Here is a 20,064-nt window from a genome sequence, read left to right on the forward strand (position 1 = left end):
CGGGAAGCCGGTGCATTAGCTCAGGTTGTCCCTAGGCAGTCTGGCCACAAGACATTTTTTTTTTTTTTTTTTGAAATAGGGAAACATCTTCTAATGACCTTGAACCCACAACCAACTGAAAAATGATAATTATGGCCAAGGAAAAGTGAAAAAAAAAAAAACAAAAAAGAAAAAACAAAACTACTGGTCACTTGAATGACCGGCTCCGTTTTCATTAGGGTGACTTGTCTCCTTCACTCATGACAAACCTGCCCAGCAGTTATTTTCTCCTTAAGGGAGGCCTTCCCATGGAGCTCATTACCAGGAGCTCAAGTAGATTAAGCAACTGTATCAATTTGTGGATATAAAGTGAAACATATTCTGCTTTTGTCAACTACACAAATGGTATTTGTCCTTGACGCTGCTCTGTTGACTTTCCCAGCCTTTTGATTTTTTTGAACTGCATTTGTGGGCCTGGCTGACTTCAGCAATGACAGAGGCGCGCCTCCCTGAGTTTCTGGGACCCTTGGCTTTTGTTCCCCGCGGTGTTCCCTGTTGTGCATGCTCAGAGCTTCCTGGCTCTCTGCACCCCCCTCAGCTTCCTTCTGCGCGCCACAGTGCCCTGTCTGTCGCGGGTCAAATTCCCTCCTTTCCTGTGGTCGATACCCTGGCCACATCCATCACTCCTTTCACTCCTTTTCTTCTGCACTTTATTTCGTCGTTCCCCATCTTCTGTCCCCTTCTCACCTTGCTTTGTGGTGGCTCATTCACCTGTGTCACCGCCTTTTCCAGGCTGCCCACACCCTGTTCTGACTGGAGATGAGCAGATCAGCAGTTTAGGATAATAATATAATAATAACATTATATGTGTAATATTTATTATCATAAGATTATCTCTCAAATCCATCCAAATTATAATGATCACAAATATTTACAATTTTAATATTAATTTTATATGATTTCATAATTATATTAATTTAAACATTCAGTTATAAATATGGATAATTATATTATAAATATAATTATATATTTATCATTATAATACTACAATAATATTTTGGATAAATTAGGTTAAGTAAAATATATTACTTAAATATCTTCCACTTCTTCCTTATAACTTTTGAAAATGTAGCTCCTGGAAAGTGTGAGATTATATATGTGGCTCCAGTTTGTGACTCTCACTAATTTTCTGTTGGGTAATACATATGCAGATCTTTGCGTGTTTTCTTGGAATGTGCTGTTTTCCAATTGCTAATAGCTCAGAGCTTTCTTTTGAGGTCACGGTGATGTCCTTGTTCTTAGCTACTTTTGTTTCTTGGGAATGAGAATACCATATCTTGAAGACAAGAATATATGTATCCTTCTGTTTTAATTTAAACCTAATTTAAAAGAGAAAAAAATTCCCACAGCTACATCTTATCTGGGGTCAGATTTTGGTCTATGATGATACTTGGATTTAAATAGTGAGCCAAGGGGCGCCTGGGTGGCTCAGTTGGTTCAGTCTCAGACTCTTAATTTTGGCTGGGGTCATGGTCTCAGGGTCAGCAGATCCAGCCCACAAGCAGATCCAGCCCACAGGGGGCTCCAGAGTCAGCAGACAGTCTGCTTGAGATTCTCTCCCTCCGCACCCCCTCCTGATTGCCTGCATGCTCGCCCACACACGCGCTCTCTCTCAAATAAATAAACAAATCTTAAAAAAAAACAAAAAAGGTGAGCCTAGCCCTTCCTTCATTTTTGTTCTTGAACTTCCCTTAATATTCTTTTTTTTTTTTTTAAAGATTTTATTTATTTATTCACTGGAAGAGAGAGACATGAACAGGGAAGAGAGGCAGAGGCAGAGGGAGAAGCAGACTCTGCAATGAGCAGGGAGCCCCAGTGCGGGGCTGGATCCCAGGGCCCTGGGATCAGAACCTGAACTAAAGGCAGATGCTTAATTGACTGAGCCACCCGGGTGCCCGAGCTTCCCTTAATATTCTTGATGGGTCAGGCCATCAAATGCCTGTATGGCCACATGCTCTGTGGAAAGGTGGGTCCCTGTTCCTGTGATGCTGTCTCTGTCCCCTTCTTATTTCCTCTAGAGCTGCTTAGATCTGATATCAGGACAATGAAGAAGTGTACCAATGACCCAGAGATCTGAAAAAATGAACTGGGCTGATCAGCATGTTTTTCTGACCTGGAAATAGGGAAAAAGAATGAGACTGTTATTCCTGGGAGGTGAAGATGGAAAACGGTGCTAAGAGGAGTATGTGGGGCCACATGTGGTCATGACCAGCCAAATTTATAATGAAGAAATTACAACAAGATCTATGAATAGGGAAACCTGTCTATAGAGAAGCATGGGAGATAGATAAATGGGGGTGAGAATAAGTGAGTAGTGACAGAGAGAAGCAGCTGTGTGGAGATCCCCTGAATTACCCTAGTAACAGGTGTCTGTGCACTCCGGCTGCTGTCCCAGAAACCAGTGACTGGTAGACCAGAGAGCGCAAAAACAACAGAAATTCATTTCTCAAAACCCTGGAAGGTGGAGAGTCTAAAACGGAGGCACCAGCAGATTCAGTGTCTAGGAGGGCCCTCTTTCTGGTTCATAGGTGGCATCTTCTTTCTCTGTCCTCACATGGTGACGGTGCAGGGGAGCTCTCTGAGATCTTTCTTATAACGGCACTAATCACATTCACGAGGGGTCCACCCTCATGGCCCAATCATCTCCCCAAGGCCCTGCCTCTCAATGCCATCACCTTGGGGTGTCAGGATTTCAATACATGAATTTTTGGGGAGATCTAAATATTCAGACCATAGCAATAGGTCATTAAAATAAAGATTCTTAAGTTGATTCTATTATAGATTTGATTTTCTTTCTTTCTTTCTTTTTTTCTCATGGCTTCACAAAGATTCCATCTTTTTGGGAGCTGGGTTGCTCAGCTTTTCCTGGATTTCTGTATAAAGGGAACATTATTATCAGTCTTTAGTGATAATGACTAATTCATAGTGAAGTGACTCTCTGTTTCTTGTAACTAGAGTCTAAAGGAAATGCTACCTTCATTTTGGATAAATTTTAGAGTTAATGTCTTTTTTCCCCCCTAAACTAGTTTTGATTTTCAGGTATATTCTAGCCTTTCCCTCTCCTACCTTTCTGTTAGGTCCACACAGAATTTGAATCAACCCAAGCTAACCCTAGTTTTTTTTTTTTTTTTAATACCTAAAACAACCCTTTTTTGACTGTCAATATTATTTTATTTTATTTTTTTAAAGATTTGATTTATTTATTTGGCAGACAGAGATCACAAGTAGGCAGAGAGGCAGGCTGGGGCAGGGGTGGGGAAGCAGGCTCCCTGCTGAGCAGAGAGCCCAATGCGGGGCTCGATCCCAGGACCCTGGGATCATGACCTGAGCCTAAGGCAGAGGCTTTAACCTACTGAGCCACCCAGGCATCCTGTTAATATTATTTTTAAAAATGATTAAATTTTTATCTGTTTCTGTGTGTATTAAGAAGAGGATGATCTTTTAATTTGTCACTGAACATAATTGCAAATCTTGCCAAGCAGGTTCGAAATCTCTTTCACTGAAGTTAAGAATTAATGCTAACAAATGAGTCAGAGTTTTGGTGTAAAAAGCATAAGAAGTGTCTACAAGGAATAAAAAACATGGTCTTTATTTCTATTACTATTATTGTTGGGCAATAAGTACGTTTTCCTTAATCTAGTTCTCAACTGACTGTAAGCCACCTTGAGGTAGAGTGTTAGCTCTGGTTACCATCACAGCATACCACGCCTGGGTGGGTTAACCAGTAGGAATTTATTACTCACAGTTCTGGAGGCTGGGAGTCTGACCTCAGGGTGCCAGTATGGTTGGGTTCTGGTGAAGGCTGTCTTCCTGGCTTGCATATGGCTGTCCTGGGTTCTGGTTGGGTTCTGGTGAAGGCTGTCTTCCTGGCTTGCATATGGCTGTCCTGGGTTCTGGTTGGGTTCTGGTGAAGGCTGTCTTCCTGGCTTGCATATGGCTGTCCTGGGTTCTGGTTGGGTTCTGGTGAAGGCTGTCTTCCTGGCTTGCATATGGCTGTCCTGGGTTCTGGTTGGGTTCTGGTGAAGGCTGTCTTCCTGGCTTGCATATGGCTGTCCTCTTGTTGTGTGCACACATATGGGGGAGGGGGGAGAGGCAGGGAGGGAGAGGAAGGAGAAAGGAAGGGAGCGCATAGTTGGAGGTCACTGAGAGGACATGATTGCCTGTTGACCCACGAGCTAGACCGGGCTCATAGGGGCCTCATGAAGCCCTCTGCTGTTCCTTCTAAGTACATTTCCCACACCTTCCTTGTGCTAGGAGCCACTTGAATGATGTAGCCTTGAGAGAGTGAGGTGTCATTCTTGACTGTATACATGGCTGAACCCTGCTGAGGCCCTTCTGTAAAGTTAAGATTCCAGCAGGAGGATGTAAAGATCTACTCATCTTGTAGCTGAGATAAACCCTGTAGGTAAGTTCCCTTGTTTAAAATGGCCATGGGCCATCTGGGTGGTCTGCCTTTGTCTTCCATCTTTCCTCACCCTCCAGGTATGAGGGCCAGTTTCCAACCTCACCCTGGAAACTCCCAAGGTTGTGAGTCAACACAGGCTCTCTGGTGCCCCTTCTTCCAGGGGCACTAATCCCATCAAGAATGTCTCAACCTAAAGTCCTCATCTAAACCTAATTATTCTCCAAAGGTCCATCTCCAAATACCATCACATTGGTGGTTAGGGCTTTGACATATGAATTTTGGGGTGACATGATTCATGGCAGGTTATTAAAGGCAATATAGTTTTTTTTTCCCCATGTGGATATTTTAAGCAAATTTTTTTTTTTTTTTTTTTTTTTTTTTTTAGGATTTCTGGCTAGCAGGGTTTTCACCAAGGCTGCCAGACACTGAGGTAGGAACCGACCTGTTCGGAGGCAGCAGGCGTGGGCAGCTGCTCTCCATTTTCTTCAGCCCTCCCTCTCCAGGCTCCAGGAGTGGGGTCGCTGTGCTCTCTGGATGTCAGTCTGGGATCCCCAAGGCATCGGGCATCCTGTGAGCCCTGGCCTGGTGTCGCCCCCACTGCTGTCCTTGCGACCACAGCCTGCATCTGCCTCAGCTTGCCACTGGTGCCCTACAGTATTTTTTGATATTTTGTGAGTTTTATATAATGCAGGTTTTATTTTTATAGCTTGATATTTATCAAGTTTGGCAGATGATTCATTCAGAAAGCAGTCTTGAGACACATGAAAAGGGTAATAATAACTATCACATACTTGTCCCCTCCTATTTGATTTGCATTCAAAATAGAGCAAGGAGGTCATGCTTATTTACTTATTTTTCTAGTTGTTCAGTGACTGAGCACATATTTTAGTAAGTTCTTGCTGGATGCCAGACGCTGTGTTCCGGTGCTTTACATGAATTAATTAATTTCTCTTTGTTAAATTCATGTGATAGGAATAATTTCTCTTTGTTAAATTCATAGATAGGAAATCCCACGATTTCCTATCTATGGCGCCTCCAGGAACTGTCTGGGAGAGTGAAGTCCTCCCTCTTTCTGTGTCCTGTCTGCTGATAAGACTTCTTAGAGGGTTGTCCCAGAATGATCCAAGGTGGACATGGTAAATTGCTAAGCTAAGGCAGTGATGGTGGGTATGGAGACAGATTCATGAGTTCTTTTGGAGATAAAAATCCATGGGATTGGATAACTGGACAGGGTTGATTCGGAAGAGAGGAAGGACTTTAGGTTGATTTCTAGGGTCCTGGCTGCAGAGATGAGGCTGCTACTCATTAAGTAGTTCTATAGAGAAGGAGAGGAAGGTTCAGGGAGATTCGGAGAGAAACACGGCAACTTTGTAAACTGCTGGTAATATTTGTTATGTGCACATGAAAAATTAAGTGGAGAAATGAGATTAATTATGTGAAGACTGCAAGTAAAATAAGTTCTTTTATTAGGACCATAGTGAAGGTATGTTCTACTGTTAAGCACTTTGCTCTGGGATCTCTCCCTTGGAGACAATGCTGGTGAAGAATCAGCCAGCTTGATGGCCCAGTGCTTCCTTTAGAAGTTCTGGAACTCACTGAGGTCCTCAGACACAATTCACACATAGATGGTGTCTTAGTTTCTTCTTGCAGCTGTAATAACACAAACTTATCGTTGTGTTTTTAACAACATCCATGTATCATCTTCCAGTTCTGCAGGTCAGACTTCCTAAAATCAAGATGTTGGCCGGACTGTTCCCTGTGGAGGTTTTGGGTGAGAATTTGTTTCCGTGCATTTTCGGGCTTCTTAGAGACTGCCTACGTTCTTGGCTTTGTGGCCCCTTTGGTCATTGTCCAGGCCAGCAGGTTAGCATCGTCAAATCTCTCTATCTGACCTCTGCTTCCGTTGTCACATGTCCTTTTCTGACTCTGACCCCCCTGCCTCCCTCTTCTGAAGGACCCCGTGATTACATCGGCTCACTGGGATAATCTAGGATCATCTCTATCTCAAGATCCTTAGTTTAATCACATCGGCAAAGCCTCATTTGCCATGGAAGGTGACATAGTCATAGGTTCTGGGTCTGGGCATGAGGACTTATTTGAGGGCCACGTTTTGCCACCAAGGGGTCTGTCTTGCCCATCATCCTCAGGTGCTCTGTCCCTTGAGGTGCTGCTCCTCCTCCTGCCTTTCTTCCCCTCTTTGCAAGTCGTTAAGGTGTTGGGTCAAACTTATAATTATGAGTTGATATGTTGACAAACACTCTTGGCAAATTGGGGGTTTGGTGGGGCTTGTTTGATAAGATGTGTCATCAATTAAGAAAGGTTTCACTGTAATTGAAATTTTTTTGGGCTATGTAGGGACAGGGCATCGAGGTGACATAATACTTTTAGCATTGTGTTTAAGAGCAGAATAACTCCTCAAACAGAAGAAAGGGAAATCACCCTAAACCCTCCCCGTAGGGGACCTTGCATTCTTGGGAAAGGGGTGCCAGCTAGTTCCTACTCCTTGTAGAAAGTGTAGTGACCACTTCCTCTAGTAGCATTTCCTGACTTCCTAGCTGAATTAGAAGTTCCTCCTCTGTTCTTCCATGATGTCTGGGCAGAGCTTTATTTGGAGCATTTATCACATTGTAATTCATTGCTTGCTTATCCGTCCCACTAGATTTTATCATGAGGAGAGATTATGCCTTATTCCCCATTGCTTCCCCTCATACCTAAGACCTGCCTACCAATAACTGTATCTTGAATGAATGAATGAAAGGAATTATTTCTAGAACAGCTTCTGAATCTAGAATTTTGCTTAACGTTTTTATTTTTTCTCACTGACTTGCAGGAATACTGTAATGGTAAATGAGATAATTTCTCTAAAGTGTGTAAGATCTTTGGAGAAATGTTTCATTAAGCTAAGGCTCAGGCACAGCTATCAAAGGAAGCTAAAACTTATTCTCTTTCTTTAGTTTTATTTATCAAAGTTGTTGGCTGGGAAAATTTGCCTTCATGATGAATTTGAGCCAACTGGCAAAAATGTATGCAATTTTACATAATGTCTGACAAACAGAAGACACATAATAAAGCTTCATATAATGTGGGAATGAATAGTGAATTAATTAATAATAAGAGCTGTACTGTATTAGCCACTATACTTTTAATAGCATGCCTTTTAGGAAGGTAAACAAAATAAAACAAAACACATATTGAATCTTGTATGTAAACCTATTAGGTCCTTGTTTTTGATGAAATTGAAAGCATTTTTCTTCAATTCTCATCATTGGTGTATTAGTCAGCTTTTGCTGCAGTAACAATAAACCCTTGAAATTTCAAAGGCTCAACAATTATTTTTTACTCTCATTATGTGAGGGTTGTGCCTTGCTATGGCTGTGCTTGGTACGGCTGGGTTGACAGAACTCAATTGTGCTCTACTGGTTAGATAGGTCTTCTCGTTCTTGGGCAAAGTCAATAAAGCAGCCACTCCCTGGGATATGCATTTCTCATGGCTGGGTGCCAGATATGCATTTCTCAAGGGGTGGGAGAACAGAGGTGAACTGTACAAGTACCTTAAAGTGTCTGCTCCATTGCCCAAGGAAGTCACATGGTCAAGTACAGAGTCACTGCAGTGGAGAAATACACTATGCCTATAGGAAACATTGCCGGGATGGAAGGGAGCCTAAAGTTGTGAACCAGTAATACAATCTGTCATATTCTGTGCCTGAGGTAATGTTTGTCAAAGTGCTTTTTGGCTTTCTGTAATAGTAACTGCTCATGGAAGCTTTTACTTGAAGTTCAATTTATTTAATTTAAATAGTAAGCTGATTATCTGGTCTTCAATAGGTTCTGTATAAATAGGCCCCACAGGTAAAAGTAAATAGATTTGGGAATTTTAGCTACAGAAAAATATAATTTTATAAGTGTCTAAATGTTTTCATGAGGGTCATGATGGTTAGCTGTTCTTTATATCTGTGGATGTCCAAGCCAGCAGAAAAGGATTTAATTAAAGTAGAGATATTGGGGTATATTTACCGTAAGGAACAATTTCTTGACCAGTCAAGTGAAAAAGACATGAAAGGGGCAAAAGGTCTCCCTAGTGGATAATTAAATCATTCATCTGCTTGAAGGAGGAAGGCTAGGCCAGATGACAGGTTTCTGCCAATTCTCTTGTTTATAGTACTTTGAATTTTGAAATAAAGAAGTCCTTTTAAGACAGATGGTATTAAAATTCCTCTTACATCAGTAAAATGACACTGAGAAACTTAGAAGCTGGCTTAATGCAGAAAATGAAAATAGTAAGAGAAGCAGATGTGAGAGGAAAATACAACTCTAAGCATTCGTTTGTTTACTTTTGGGAGAATAGAACATCATAGTTAATTCCAATTTTAATATATTCATTTGTTTTTTTTCATACTTTCTTCCAACAAACGTTTAATCAGTACCTACTATGTGTCCTGCATTATGATAGATGCTGGTTGGCTAAGAAATTATATAATTCATAGTTGGAAGACCGGATAAATCAGCTATAAATGTCATGATCACCATCAATCTTCCTCAGAATTTTTTGCATACCATTTGGAAAAGAGAATAGGATTTTAATTTTTTATAAATATATATTTTATATAAATATATATTATTTATATTTTATTTCCATGATTTATAGTCATGAAAATCTAAATGTTAAAAAGATTATGCCTTTCAGATGATCATAGATGCCCTTCTTTGGCCTTTGTTTTCTTTCTTTCTTTCTTTTTTTTTTAAGAATAAATATCCTATTTAAGAATACATATCCTTTCTTCTCCCCTCAGCTTTATTGAGGTATCATTGACAAATACAAATGTAAGATATTTAAAGCATACATTGTAATGATTTGATATATGTATACCTTGTGAGGGGGTTCCCCCCCGTTGGGTTAATACATACATCATCTTTCATATTTACCTTGTTTTTGATGAGAACAATTAAGTTCTACTCTCTTAGCAAATTTCATTTATAAAATATGGTGTTCTCAACTGTAGTCACCATGTTACATATTAGAGCCTCAGAGCTTATCCATCTTATAGCTCAAAGCTTTTATTCTTTTACCAACATCCCTCTATTGTCCCCACTCCCAAGCCCCTGGCAACCACTTTTTAAAAAAAAAAAAAATCTGTTTCTGTAAGTTACTCTTTCTTTCTCTCTCTCTCTCTCTCTCTCTCTCTTATTCCACATATAAGTGATACCCTGAAGTATTTGTCTTTCACTGTCTGGCTTATTTCACTTAGCATAAAATCCTCCAGATTTATCCATGGTCTCGGGCATTTTTAAAGAGCTCCGAGGTGTTTTAAAATGACAAGGGATCCTTTCTGACAGCAAATTATTGTTTTATTTGCTTTTGAGGGGGATTTGTGAGCAGGGCAATGAGGGGTTCAAAGGCTCTTGCACTGGTGAATCTCTTTTAAGAAATTATCTCTTTTGAAAAGTCAAACAGCACAGCATCATCACGAATGAGATTTCATCAGCGCAGACGGCCACAGAGGCTCAGAAATCAATACTCTTCTTTTTTCATGAAAGGCTGCAGCTATGACTTTAAAAGAATGACAGAAATATTTGTCACAGTAGTTGCTGTGTGGCATTACTGAGTCTTTATCTGTGTGCTAGCAACGGAATGTGTTTGCTTGTTTGTTGTACCCAACCTGTGATAATCCTAGTTGACACTTATGTAGTGTTCCCCGAGAGGCTGGCAGCTTGAAGCACTTCAGAACTGCTGACTCATTTAATCCTCACAGTAGGAGAGGAGGAGCTCTTTCTGTAGTGCTACGTTATCCCCATTTCGTAGATTAGAAAACTGAGGCATAGAGACGCTAAGCGGTTGCATAAAGTCACAGGACTTGTAAATGGCAGGCCTGGGCTTTGAACTCAGGCATCGTAGCTCCATTTTGCTGCTTTTTATAAAGCGAGTCCAATAACCTGAGATCTTTTTAAAACTTAAAACTGATTTCTATTCTATTCCGTTTGGTTTTATCCTACCTCAGCCTTGAGCTTGATTACCTGGATTTACTGGTGAGGACCATGGGTTAGTAATTGCTTCCCTTCCTGCAAGTGAAGAACTTTTCGTAGATTCTGTGCTGTTTGACTGTAAAAATAAACTGCACACACGCACACACACACGCACAGCGGAACGAATGACGACCGTTTACTAACCCAGAAAGGCTCGACAGGGGCCTAAAATGACCACCCGTTCCCCAAGAACAGACAGAAAAAGTGCAGCGTCTGGGGACCAGTGAGAGAAGTCGCGTCCTCCTCTAGGGTCTGACGACCTCACACAGGCGCGCGGGGGCCGCTTTTCTCCGAAGACGCCCCCGCGAGCGGGCGCGACCCCACGCGCGGCGCCCCGCGGGGGGTCCCTGCCGGTGTCGCGGCGGCTGGGCCCCCCCGCGTGGCTGCGCGCGGCCGTTTCGAAAGCCTCGGCCGCTGACCCGGCTCGGCGTGGGGCGTTGGTGCGCCGCTGCCCGCCGTGCGGGGGCTGGAGGCGGAGGGCGGGCTCAAGCCCGCGTCCTCTGGGTACCGGGAACGCGGGTCTGCGCGGGGGTGACCGGGCTGGGGCAGCAGACCGAAGAGGAAGGGCAGGGAGTGCGCGGGTCTGAGCACCCCAGCGCGTTTCTCCCACCCACATCGCTTCCCTCCCCCGCCGCCGCCCACCTGGCCGCCCCCGGCGGCGGCTGCGAAACCAGGCTCGCCCTCAGGCCTCACAGTCGCAGCCCGCGGCTGTCTGCGGGGCTCTCCGGGTCTCGCCGCCCCCTCCCCCCGCTGCGCCCTCCCTCCCCGGTGCCCGACGTGCTCGTTCCCTGCCTCTTGGGTCCGGGCGCGCGGGTGGGTTTGGCCTGCGCTGCGGCGGCGGCGGCGGCGGCGAGGCGGGGGAGCGAGTGAGCGCGAGGGGCGGGAGCCAGTGTCTGTGTGAGTCACCGGTACCTGGAGTGCGAGCGACGCAGAGCGAGCGGCGCGGAGCCCAAGCCGGAGCCGAGCCGGGGCCAGCGAGCGCGGCCGCCCCCCGCCGGCGCCAGGCCCCGCCGCACACCCGCCCGCGCCCCCGCCGCCCTTCCCGCGCGTCGCGCGGCCGGCTCGCCAGGGGTCCGGCGCCGACTCCCGACCCCGGCGCCCGGCCGCCCGCAGCCCTCCCGCCTGCCCAGAGGCCGGTGCGGGGCTCTCCGGGGGATGTCACAGCGGCTCCTCGGAGCCCCCAGCCGCTGTCGCACAGCCGCCGCCCCTGGGAACCGCGACAATGAACCCCCAATGCGCCCGCTGCGGAAAAGTCGTGTATCCCACGGAGAAAGTCAACTGCCTGGATAAGGTGAGCCAGGGGGCGCCGGGCCAGTCCGGACCTGCGGGGCGCCGGGCTGCACCTGCTCCGAGAAGTTTTGGCATCTGGGATGGAGGGAGAGGAGTGGGTCTCTGATTGTTAGGGTCTTGGTCCAGGGTGAGGGCATGCAAAGGAAAACACCCGCAGGAGTATCAAGACAGCACGCTTGGCGCTGGTGATGTTGGAGCCGGCAAGGGTTTTCGTCGGGGTGCGGGCGGCGAGGGTGCGGGGCTACGCCGCGCAGGGCGCGCGGCGGAGCGCGGCCCCGGGATCCCGGGATCCCAGGCTGGACCCTTTCCCACCTCCACTCCTGCCCCTCACCGCCCCGCATCCCCGCCCCAAGGATCCGCCCGCACCCACCTCACCGCCGCCCCAGCGCCTCCCTGTCGGCGGCGAGGCGGCGAGGCAAATAATAATTAACCTGTCGTGGGGCAGCCGCTGCGGCATTGCTAAGAATAATCCCCGCCGGAGACCTGGCTCGGCGCGGCGGGCAGGACCCACGGGGGGTTCATCCACCCGGCTGGGGAATTCCGGAGGAAGTGGCCTCGGGCCGGCCCCCGCAGCCCTGCTCCCTGCCCTTCGCGGGCGTAGATGGAGTAGAACAGCCTGAGAGGACGACCCCTGCGCTCTCCGGAGTGACCGATCATTGAAACCAGCGGGAGGCCGTCCCTGGGAGATGAGCGTGTGGTGATGGAAGCGCCTCACGAGGGCACCCCGTCACCTCGTCAGTCAGACCGGACTGAGTCCCCGCTCCCCACAATTTAGTAGAAGCTGGACAGGGATGGGGGCGCCTAGGGGTACTTACACGGCCCCCCTCCTGCTCCTTCGGGTGGCCTGACTTCCGGTGGACCCACATTTGTTGAGATGCTACAAACACCATGTTCAGGCACTTGGAACAGGATTCGTCTTCCTTTTGAAGCCACTGCACAGGTTCCATTTCTCCATCAGCCCGGTTAGGATTCCATTCTGGCTGCCCATACAACTGCGCTATGGGGAGAGCCTTGGCGGTTCTTCCCTCAGAGTCTGTACTTGTGGAGGGGATTCATTTAAAACTCAATTCTAATAGCGCCCTGCCTCATTTACTTAAGTGAAAGTAGGCAAACACATCTCCTGTTACCTACAATCATTTTGTTGTAGTATTTTCAAATAAGGGTGGGGCGGCAATGCACTAAAAATATCCCCTCTGTACCCATCCTGGAAAGCCTGGCATTGTACTGAACTTTTACATTTTTTTTTTTTTTTTCAGTACTGGCATAAAGGATGTTTCCATTGTGAGGTCTGTAAGATGGCTCTCAACATGAACAACTACAAAGGCTATGAAAAGAAGCCCTATTGTAATGCGTAAGTATTGTCAACATAGCGTGCCAGGTGTGGGTCAGCATCAGAGAAGGAAGGCGAGTGGATCTGCCTTATTCTGCAGACCTGACTCAGGGTGTGGGGCAGGCAGGGCAGTGGCCAATGATTTGTTTATGCCGCACACTCTGGGGCCAGGTACTCTGTTGGAGGGTCACGGCTGGATGGATGTCTTTCTTAATGTGGAGGGTAATTCGTGTGTGTCTTCAACAGAGTCTGTTTTTGAGGTGTTGCAGAGTTGGGAACATTTGTTAGAAGCTGCAGAACTACACCCTGAGAAAGTGTGGGCTCTGAAGTGCATGTCAGCTTTCCATTTTAATCATATGATGTTGCCATGTTGCAATTTTATATCTGAACCCAGTTGCTAGGGAGAGGAGTCTCGCCTCATCTCAGCCGAGACCACTCCAGACATCCTAGGGCTTGCACAGGGAACTGAAGAATCGAGACATAGGTATTTCTGGCGGTTAGTAGTAGGTCTGTTGGTGGGGATTAAAGAAAGTAACCTTATTTTGGGGCAGGCTTTTCTGTAGGCATGTTTTTAGCCTATACTCCTAGGAATTAGCTAGCATCTCCACAGTGCTTACCATGTGCGAGGCCCTGCTCTCAGCACTTTATGCATACTGACGCATTTAATCTTTACAGACTCAGGAAGGGGCTCAGATCATATCTCTAATCTGGAGATGGGTAAACATTGGCCTTTGGTTCCAAATGTCTCCCTTGTTGCCCTAGGGCATGTGTCTCTCTACTTCTTGAGCATCCTCTCAGGCCCGAGTGTTTTCAGTTGTGAACTCTTGGCCCTGATGATTGAGGTGCCTTCTTCTCTGTTCCTCTCAGGCCTGGATGTGGCAGAAGATCCCTAGCTTTTTGGCTGGAATCTTGCAAGAGATTCATTTCCTCTAGAGTTTTTGAAGTAGGTTGGTTCTGGTCTTCTAGACATGGAGGGTTCATGGTTATTGACACTTCAGTCATGGGACTGTGTTTTCACAGATAGTAAACTTTCGATAAACATATGTGTGCTCCTACCTCTCTGGGGAAGAACTTTTTTTTTTTTTTTTTTTAAATCTCTTTGTGTTTCTGTTGGTTCTAGCCTAGTGCTTATGGATAGGCTAGAAATCAGAAAATGAGGGCACTGAAGAGAATTCAGGACTTTTTGGGATAAGTCAAGTTCACAGATGTTGCCCAAACTCATCAATGTTTTCAACCCTCCTCTGCCATGCCTTTCATTGGGATAACAAGAAGCCCGAATGAGCTTTCAGTGTCATGGTCTCCTGATTCTCTTAAAGAGAGGTATGAAGGTCTGGTTAAACATCAAAGGCAGTCAGCAGTACCTAGATGGGAAGGGTCTCCTACAACTTATAAACGAGATAATTATTCTTTAGTTTAAAGGAAAGTGAGCCATTTCCCCCTAACTCCTCCAGCCCGTGGCCTGATTCGATCAGGCTTTATGGGCCATGTCAAGATTCTTTATAGCTCCACAGCCTGGAGTTTAACCTGGTGATAACAATGCCTTTGGGTGGCCTGGGAGGCCTGGAGGAATTGGGGGAAAAGAGGAAGGACAGGAAAAAAAGAAATTGAAGAGAGAACAATTACATTTAATATGACACGACGGAACATATATACATATCTAATTATGTGCGTGTATACATACACACATATACACACACATACATGTACCTAAAGATAAAGAATTGACTTATGGAGAAAAGAAATGATAAAAATAAAAGGCCAGGAAAATAAAAGAGATACAACGGGAGGAGAGAGTGTTTGGTTTCATAGGGCAACTTGACAATTCAATGCTTAATTCTTGGTTTTAGTTCAGTCCAATTAAAAAAGATTATCAGATTCTGCAGCAAGTCATGGATGGCTGGTTTGCACTCTGACCTAATAGTGGACCAGAGCCCAGAACTGGTGGGATTTGGACCCCAAAACAAAATGCCTGTAATTGTAGGTGGGGAACATCCTGCTGTGTTGTTTCATAGGACTGAGTCTCGTTTTAAATACTTTGGGTATGTCTAAATCAAATGCTTACAGGTTTTTCTCTCTCAACTTTCTTATGTAATTCACATACTTTGGTATTAGGTTTAAGTGGAATTTGGGAGATAGCCTCTCAGATTTCTTGCTTAATATGAAACCTGGTGGTGCACTTTATTGAGCAGAGCGACAGGGGAAGACAGAAATCTAGCTTTAGTGGGTGAATGATTCGAATTGATGGTGTCAATTTGTTTAATTTAGCTTTAAGTTCATGTCACAGCTTGATATTCTGTCTCCAGAAACAGAGCCTGGCAAAGTTGCAGGTTCTGTTTGCTGTGAAGGTTCCAGACTGGAAGGTCCCTATGTTCAACCCTTATTTTTCCAATGGCACAGGTTGCCATGTAAACTCGCTGGGCAGCGTGAATTACCCTCTGGGGATTCTCATGCCTCTGCTCTAATTCAGGTGGTGTATGTCAGTCAGCTGTTGTTCCCTGTGGTCTTGGCCAGAAGGGTTGCCATAATTTCTCTGGGTCAATGGTGGAAAATTGATTCTCTGAGGCATACTGTTACTGGAAAATGAAACATTCTGTTTCCATGTAGAGCAATATTTTATCTGTACCCTTTGGCTCAAGAGTCAATATATGCCCATGTTTAAATGAAAATGACGATTCTTCCTCCCCTCAATTTGTTATTGTGAAAATTTTCATATACACAAAGTGGTTGAAAGAATAGTACAACAAACATCTGTTTATCTTCCACTGAAATTCCAACATTATTAACATTTTGCCACATTTGTTTCATATTTCTATTCAGTTATATGTCCAAATATATCATTGTCAGACCATTTGTCAATTTCATACATCAAGTTAGTTTCCTATGTTGTTGTTTCTTTCCTGAAAACTACATCATCCACACACTAAGAGTAAGAATGTTTTCTTAAAGAGTCATAGAGCTATTGTCACACCTAGGAATATTAACCAAAATATCATAATATCTAAAATCCTATTTTCACATTTCCCCCAATTGTCCTAAGAATGTCTTTTATAGCTGCTTTTATAGCTGCTCTAATTAAGTTTCATACTTTAGTTGTGAAAATGACAACTTTTTTTGAGTATTGAAGATTCAGTATTCTTCACTTTCATTTCTTTTTTTTTTTTTATAATTTCTTTTTTTAAGATTTTATTTATTCAACAGACAGAGATCACAAGTAGGTAGAGAGGCAGGCAGAGACAGATGAGGAAGCAGACTCCCTATGGAGCAGAAAGCCCGGTGTGGGGCTCTATCCCAGGATCCGGGATCATGACCTGAGGCGAAGGCAGAGGCTTTAACCCACTGAGCCACCCAGGTGCCCCCACTTCAATTTCATTTGTGTTGATTTGCATAATCTGTTGGAATTTTCATGAAATGGATTTACATGGCATTTCTTATGGAAAAAAAAAAACCTTTAAAATAAACATCAAGAATATGCTTAATAGTTTGGAAGGATAAACAGACATTTAAGTTTATTTTAAAACTATGTAAACGCTTTTTATTTTAATTGATACCTGGGGGCATTTTTTTAATGGGATGAAGTAACGAGTATTTTCTTCACTTTAAATATGTTGCTTGTTTATATTCTCATGTGTTTAGAGAAGAAACAGGTTTTCTGTTTGATTTCATGCAGAGGAGAACACATATAAAATATAATTTACATAATATTTAAATTTTGATCTTTTGATAGAATGATCAAAGTGTATTACACACTAGATGTAAGATCGGCATAATACACATTAAGCTCCTAATGCAGTCGTGTACACTATTAAAATATTTAAAAACAAACTGGTCTACTTGAATACATGCCATGTTTTCATAGCCTTTATGTTTCATAAGCAGGCGGTGGATTCTTTAGCACATTCAGGACTTTTTTTCATCATGGAATTTGCAAAGAAAAGAGGACTAGGCAGCATTGTTATTGCTAAGAGATGCTGAGAAAATAACAACACATAATTAGATAAAAAAAACTCTCATATTTGTATGTGAATTTATATACCAGATTAAACTACCCAACAAGCTACCCAAAGAATATAAACTCCAAGGCCATTCTACAAATAAATTATTTAACTTACCATGTGTGCAAGTAAAAATTGCACTTGTTATGTGTTTGTTAAAAAATACCTCATTTCTTCAGATTTTCTGAGAACTATTATAACTTCTAAATAACAATGTCAATGGCCACTTCACGTACTGGCACCAAAATCTAGTTATTTTAGGTCAGGGGAGGCCCCCGGTAATGATGCAGTAGTTTTAAGTAGGACCTTGTCAATAATTTCCCCAAGTCATCACTTTGGTGGAAATTTTTTTGGGGGCCGAGAATTTGTTCTGATCTGCCCACGTTGGATATACCTGGTATCTGTGTCAAGTGTATCTTTGAATACGGGGCTGAAAGAACAGATATATCTGTGCTCAATATGTTTAACTATCTTTCCAAATAAGATTCCCTCTCAGCAAATAGTTTCACTTAACATCATTTTGGGAGATGTTAAAAATAAAACAGTGGGAGCTGTGCGTGGTGTTTACTTTCACTCTGCCTGTGTTAGCATTCGTCTTGTGAATATTTATGGCCTCTCCTCAGCCTGGGAGATGCTGAGCCAGTGCCGCTCATTCGGAGCCGCCCAGAATGGTCAGTGCCGTTCAGCCAGCCTGTCTGGAGGGCTAGGCTAGGCCACTAGCTCTCAGCCACCGTTCCTCTGCTGCTCAGTCCTTGTCAGTGCCTTTACTAAAGCGTGCTCTGAGGACACGGAAGGAAATTGAATTTTAACCAGAGAGTTTTCCACCCGTGTATTTCCCTTATCTCCATTTAGACTTCTCAAACCCAGTTCTATAACCCTCCAAGAGCTTGAGTTATCTCAGGGGGACTTAGGAAATTCTTGCTATTAAGTTTGCTTTAATTACTTAAGAACTTTTCACGAAAGGCACTGTAGTGTAATTGGAGTTTTGAAGCAAGACACAACTAAATTTGAATCCTGGTTCATCATGTTCTGCTGAGCAGTCCCCTTGATCTCGAAGCCTCAGTTTCTTTATCTGTACAGTGGGAATGGTAATGCTTACACTTACAGGGCTGTGTGGGACTAAGGAGACAGTGCACGTCAAGGTTCCAGCAGTTTCTGGCGTGTAGCACACCTCCAATAAACGGTAGTGCTTTTGTTTCCTCAGTGGTACTTTTTTGAGGGATGAAAGAAGAAAAAGAGAGTAGAGGGAGAAGAGAAAGTATATCAGAGAAATAATAGCTGTGCCTCTTAAAGGTTTTTACCCATGTTTTTCAGACTGTGGGTTGCCACCCTTTAGAGGGTAGTATCCAAAACTGAAAGAAAAAGCAAGAAAGAGAGCAAAGGGAAGAGAGGGCTATCAGAGTGTATCTGAGTAGTGAAATGAGTATTGTTTGGCAAACATTTTTTTCCTGCAGTTGTTTGTGTACAACGTGTACTGAATCCTGATATAAACATATTTTTACTGGGAGTGGCGGTCAAAAAAATCTGAGAAATACTAGTTTAGTTCTGTATTCTTAATGCCCCACACATCAGAGAGCTCTGAAAGTTGCCGGTAAGGACCATGCTGTGTGCACTGAATTCATGAATTCAGAGAGCCCTTGCTTTCCCACTCTCAGAGCCAGCCCCATCCTGTCCCACACCCATCAGCCTTTGGGAGTCGGCTCTGCCGTCAGAGCCATCACCGCCCCATGAAGGCACCGTGTGCGCATTTCTCTGTCTGTACCCTCTGCTAGCTTGGGGTGGCTCTGAGGGCATCTGTCTTGCTCACTCTGCATCCCCAGAGCCCGGCACTTAGTACTCGATGAAGATTAGCTGCATCAGTGAATGTGAAGGTCGTTCTGCATCAGTGTAGTTCTGCCTCCTCTCCCCCTGTCCCCCACTGCCACGTCAGGGTGCGGCTCAGCCTACCGTCTCGTGGGCAGGCAGACAGAGGTTGGACAATGTGAGAAGCTGGCTGGGGAGAGGAGGCTTGGAGGGACCTGAATGGTGGGTGTGGTGGTCAGGTTCCACAGAGTCTGAATACCAAGGGCGGAAGTCTCCCCACGGAGGCTCGCCATTGCTAAACCATAAGGAACATGGTAGGATTTCCCTTCGCTGCTTGCAGCCTCGGTTTCAAAACTTGATATCGTTCTAGAAGCTTCCTTACTGATGCTCATTTATTTTCTTCTGGGTGTAATTAGAATCTGTGAAATAAGGTAATTTCTACCTAAGAGGAGCTCTGTGGAAATTAAATGGGGGAACTCTTTGTAAGCCTTTGCACATCAAATGACACGACTAGGTATGCAAATGTTAGCCCCCTCCCTTAATTATAATAAATTGAAAATTGTCTCATATTTCCCCCTTAAAGAGAGGGATAAGTGTCATGTTGTTAAAAAGTAAAAGTTTCTCTGGAGGGATATTGTGGTTTGTGGGAGTTCTAGTTAGCGTCAATTATAATATGTCTTGCCTGACTTTTTAGTTACCTACTACATAGAAAAAAATTCAACCTCTTGCTCCATGACATAGACTTGACGTGGGAGGATGATAGGTTTTTTTTTTTTTTTTCTTTTTGGTTAAAATTGGATCATTGAAAGTGAGGGATAGAGACATTTTCTTTGAACCAAACCAAAAAGTTTCCAGTGTATATGCAAGCTGGATTCTCAGTGACCTTTTTGAACCATTGATGGTATCTCATGAATTTTAGTATCTTTTGAAATCATTCTAGAAGACCGTATCTAGTGTCAGTTCTGTCACATTTAAAAGTCTTTGGGAAAGGGGCACCTGGGCGGCACAGTCGGTTAAGTGTCCACCTCTTGGTTTTGGCTCAGGTCATGATCTCAGGGCCGTGAGATGGAGCCCTGGGTTGGGCTCTGAGAGAGTCTGCTTAAGATTTTCTCTCCCTCTCCTTCTGCCCTATCTCTTCCCCTTTCCCACTCTCCCTCTCTCTGAAGTAAATAAATCTTAAAAAA

The 20,064-nt window shown here is 44.2% G+C and overlaps 1 protein-coding gene across 2 annotated transcripts in view; it reads left to right on the forward strand.

Moving 5' to 3' along the window:
* The first annotated feature begins 11,496 nt into the window (after window positions 1–11,496).
* NEBL (nebulette) overlaps window positions 11,497–20,064 on the forward strand; it is a 358,626-nt gene continuing 350,058 nt past the window's right edge. Inside the window, exons 1-2 of one of the 2 annotated variants that reach the window (XM_059183990.1) lie at window positions 11,497–11,756; window positions 13,012–13,106. In XM_059183990.1, coding sequence (XP_059039973.1) covers window positions 11,688–11,756; window positions 13,012–13,106 — 164 coding nt within the window. In that variant the 5' untranslated portion in view covers window positions 11,497–11,687. The remainder of the gene's footprint in view (window positions 11,757–13,011; window positions 13,107–20,064) is intronic. The other variant, XM_059183989.1, reaches the window with a different exon arrangement.

This window comes from Mustela lutreola, chromosome 8 (genome assembly GCF_030435805.1).
Source record: "Mustela lutreola isolate mMusLut2 chromosome 8, mMusLut2.pri, whole genome shotgun sequence".
Taxonomy (NCBI): Eukaryota; Metazoa; Chordata; class Mammalia; order Carnivora; family Mustelidae; genus Mustela; species Mustela lutreola.